The 4048-nt window shown below is 38.8% G+C and overlaps 1 protein-coding gene across 1 annotated transcript; it reads left to right on the plus strand.

Annotated features, from left to right (window-relative positions):
* The first annotated feature begins 2014 nt into the window (after window positions 1–2014).
* LOC106733479 (olfactory receptor 7A17) lies at window positions 2015–2944 on the plus strand. The gene has a single exon (XM_014582846.1). It carries the CDS (start codon window positions 2015–2017, stop codon window positions 2942–2944), a length of 930 nt encoding a protein of 309 aa, XP_014438332.1.
* The last annotated feature ends 1104 nt before the right edge of the window (window positions 2945–4048 follow it).

Below are 4048 nucleotides of genomic sequence, written 5' to 3' on the forward strand. Positions count from 1 at the left end.
ACCTTCTTTCAGAGTAATGGGACTGAGACTCATCTATTCCTAAAGGTGACTCATAATGTAAAGACCAGAACTCATGACAACAGAGGAAAATACAGACTGTTGCATTTCTATTCATGGGACACCTCTGCAGACAAGTTTATGAAGTTCATATGAAACAACATTTGGACTAAGAGTCTGTGTGCTTTCAAGTTTCAGCAACAACAAGCCTCTTTGTCATTATTCTCTCATTCTGTCTCTCTTCATGCTTTTCTTGCTCATTTTCTTGACATGCTGACTGCCTTGTTCACTTTGAACATCTGAAAGCTGCACATCCTTCAGGGTCTTTGCACTAGCTGTTCCTCCTACATTGCACAGTACTCAGGTAATTTTGTGACTCCTGCTCTGTCTTCATTTTGATGTCTTTTCAATTTTCAGCTTCTCTGCTGGTCTTGTCTCATATCTCAGTTTAAACACACACACACACACACACACACAAACACACACACAGACACACAGACACACACACACACACACAATTTTATTTACCATTCTTATTTATTTTAAATTTTCTACAGAGTGTGTGCACTCAGAGAGAGACAGAGAGGGAAAGTGAGAAAGCAAGGCACCAGGTTAGGGATTTGAACTGCAGTCAGCCATATGGGAGTCCAGCACCTTAAACAACATTCCACCTGCTGGTTCCTTTCCATCTCTTTTTATAGTCACAGCGTTTATTGTTATTTAAGATAAATAAATTTTTTTATTTGCTTGTCTTCTTTCTCCAAATGTTCCTGTAGGAACCTTTTTATAAAATTTAATGTTGGCAGGACCAGCAGTTAGCATGATGGATATGTCCCTGGACTCTCATGTAGGTGACCACGGTTCAAGCTCCGGACTCAGTGGCTTAAACTCATGCCAAGTGCGTGTGCATGTGTGCCCAAGATGCCAAGGAGAATGGAGGAGAAGGGATTGCAACATGGCCATCCCCCAGGGAGTGATTTAGCTCTTTCTGTCTCTGTCTGTGGTGAGTGCACATACCCTGTAGCAAGAATCTCTCCAAAAAAATTAATGTTGGGACCAGAAGCTGGTGTAATGGCTATGTCGCTGGACTCCCATGTAGTTGACCGCGGTTCAAGTCCCATACCTGGTAGCTTAAATTCATGCCAAGCACATGTTCTTGTGTGCCCAAGGCCTGGAGAGGAGAATGGAGGAGAAAAGATTGTGGTGTGGCCATCACCCTTGGGGGTTTATGTTCTGCTTTCTGTCTTTCTGTCTTTCTGACAAGCGTACACACGCCTTATAGCAAAAGCCTCTCAAAAAAAACCCAAAAAAGTAAAATTTAATGTTTTTCTTACATTCAATCACTGTGTATTATTACAGAATACCAAATGAATTTTCCCATTATGAGTACACTATATATTGGTCCAGTCAAAGATATTACTATAAATATTATCATCTATGGAGTTTTTTTTATTTTTGTGTCATTTAAGTGTTTAGCTTCTTTCTCTATTCCCTTGATTTCCTCCCTCTCACATTCCCCTATTTTCCACCCTCCTCCCACACTGGTTTTAGTCTTCACAATTTCTCTCCATGCCTTTATACCTTCCAGTCTTTCAGTTTCTACTATAGAGTGAAAACATTCAGTATTTATTAAGTGGAAACAAACAATGTTTCTCTTTCATAGTCCAACTTGCTTCACTTAGTAGTAAATCTTCCCTATCTGTCTACTTTCTTTGTTTTAAAATTCTGTTCACTCAGTGTCTTAATAGTGCCTAGGCCATGAAATTTAGTTTATATTTTTCAAATGGATAATGTGTTTTCTTATTAAAACTGTAGAGTACACATCCTTGGGGTGTTGGTAAATGCTGAGCAGGATAGGAATCTCTAATCAGAGAATGCCTAAAGGGGTCAGAGCCACACACATAATTAAAAAATTAAGTATCTGAGTGATGCAGAATACAAATGATAGCATCTGTGATAGATAAGTGATATGAATCAAATCTTTTTTCTCTTTTTTTTTGGTAGTCACATCAATCTTATGGAACCAGGGAATACCACACAAATTACAGAATTTTATCTTCTGGGACTTTCAGAAGAACCAGAATTGCAACACATCATATTTGGGATTTTCTTCTCCATGTACCTAATCACAGTGATTGGAAACCTGCTCATCATCCTGGCCACCATCTCAGATTCCCACTTGCACACACCCATGTACTTCTTCCTTTCCAACCTGTCCTTTGCTGACATCTGTTTCTCCTCCACCACTGTCCCAAATATGCTGGTGAACATCCAGACACAGAGCAAGGTCATCACTTACGCAGGCTGCATCACCCAGATGGACTTTTTTCTACTATTTGCAGGGTTGGACATCTTTCTGCTGACTGTGATGGCCTATGACCGATATGTGGCCATTTGTCACCCCCTGAAGTACACAATCATCATGAACCCCCAGCTCTGTGTATTGTTTATCCTTACTGCCTGGATCATGAGTGTCCTGAATTCCTTGTTACATAGCTTAATGGTGTCACAGCTATCCTTCTGTACAGATTTGGAAATACCCCACTTTTTCTGTGAACTTAATCAGGTGGTCCACCTTGCCTGTTCTGACACCTTTCTTAATGAAATGGTGATGTATTTTACATTGGGGTTTGTAGGTGGTGGAACATTTTCTGGTATCCTTTGTTCTTATTCTAAGATAGTTTCCTCTATACGTAGAATCTCATCCACGCAGGGGAAGTATAAAGCATTTTCCACCTGTGTCTCTCACCTCTCAGTTGTGTTCTTATTTTACTGTACAAGCATGGGTGTGTACCTTAGTTCTACTGCTTCCCACAGCTCATACTCAAGTGCAGCAGCCTCAGTGATGTACACTGTGGTCACCCCCATGCTGAACCCCTTCATCTACAGTCTGAGGAATAAAGACATAAAAAGAGGTCTGAAACAATTAATCACAAGAAAGCAATAATCAGGCCATTTTCAATGGTACAAAGATGGCAGGGATATAACCCTCAGATTCAAAATTGTGTTTCTTTAATCAGATCATAGAAGTAGAATTATATCCATCTCTTTAGTTTTAATCTATTTGATTTCAGTATTTTAAACAATTTAAACTGTTCTTTCATAAAACTTTCTATTCTCCCTGAATCCAACAGCTTTCTCTTTGTCATTTACCTACTTTCCCATATTTATTCTCAAATAAAGGGACAATTTGGAGATTCCCATGTTTTTCATACAATTTGAACATCTGCTATACAAAAATCCAAAATTCATAATTTCCAAAATCAGAAGCTTTCTGAGCAAAGGTAGAAAAATTCTATACTTCATCTCATGTGATAGGTCATAATGAGAATGCTACAATGCAAAAAGATTGTTAACATTACCATCAGTTTATGTATATGAGCTGTATATAAAACATCAATGAATTGCAATGATCATTTTTTTTTATTTTTGGAGAGGTTTTCACTATAGGGCGCGTGTGCTCACCAGACAGACAGAGAGAGACATAGAGACAGAAAGCGAGAAATCACCCCCCTGGGGGGTACATGGGAGTCCAGCGACATAGCCATTACGCTAACTGCTGGTTCCCGCAATGATAATATTTTAAAAATTGAACATAAATCTGAAACCTAACATGTCTATTCTGAAGGATTTTGGTGAAGTGGAACTCAGTGTGTCTCATGGTGTATTTATTATTTATTAAATTATACTTGGCAACAATAAGGTCATTAATATGATTTCATTGTATGTGAATATGTGAGACCATAGTTTTTCACTTCAGTGTCTATTACCACTTTTTTCATCACTACCCTAATTTCTCCCCCTGAAAACATAGATTTTCACAAACTCATGTGTATGGCATCTTATTTTCCTGATTAAAATCCTATCCTCTAATTCAGCTTTTTGTCCACAGTACTTACTATGTTCTCTGGCAATGAGTGGAAGAGTAAAAGTTGCTCACAGGAACTGGCAGGTAATATGAAAGCTAAGGCACCAAACTCTCACATGACTGATTGCAGTTTGAGTCCCAGACCTGGTGGCTTGCTTTCTCTTTTCCCTCTCTCTTTCTGTC

This window comes from Tupaia chinensis, unplaced genomic scaffold, assembly GCF_000334495.1.
Source record: "Tupaia chinensis unplaced genomic scaffold, TupChi_1.0 Scaffold143848_1, whole genome shotgun sequence".
Taxonomy (NCBI): domain Eukaryota; kingdom Metazoa; phylum Chordata; class Mammalia; order Scandentia; family Tupaiidae; genus Tupaia; species Tupaia belangeri.

What these genes read in the sequence shown, in the direction of transcription:
- LOC106733479 (XM_014582846.1), top strand. Translation starts at nt 2,015, where the DNA reads ATGGAACCAGGGAATACCACACAAATTACAGAATTTTATCTTCTGGGA.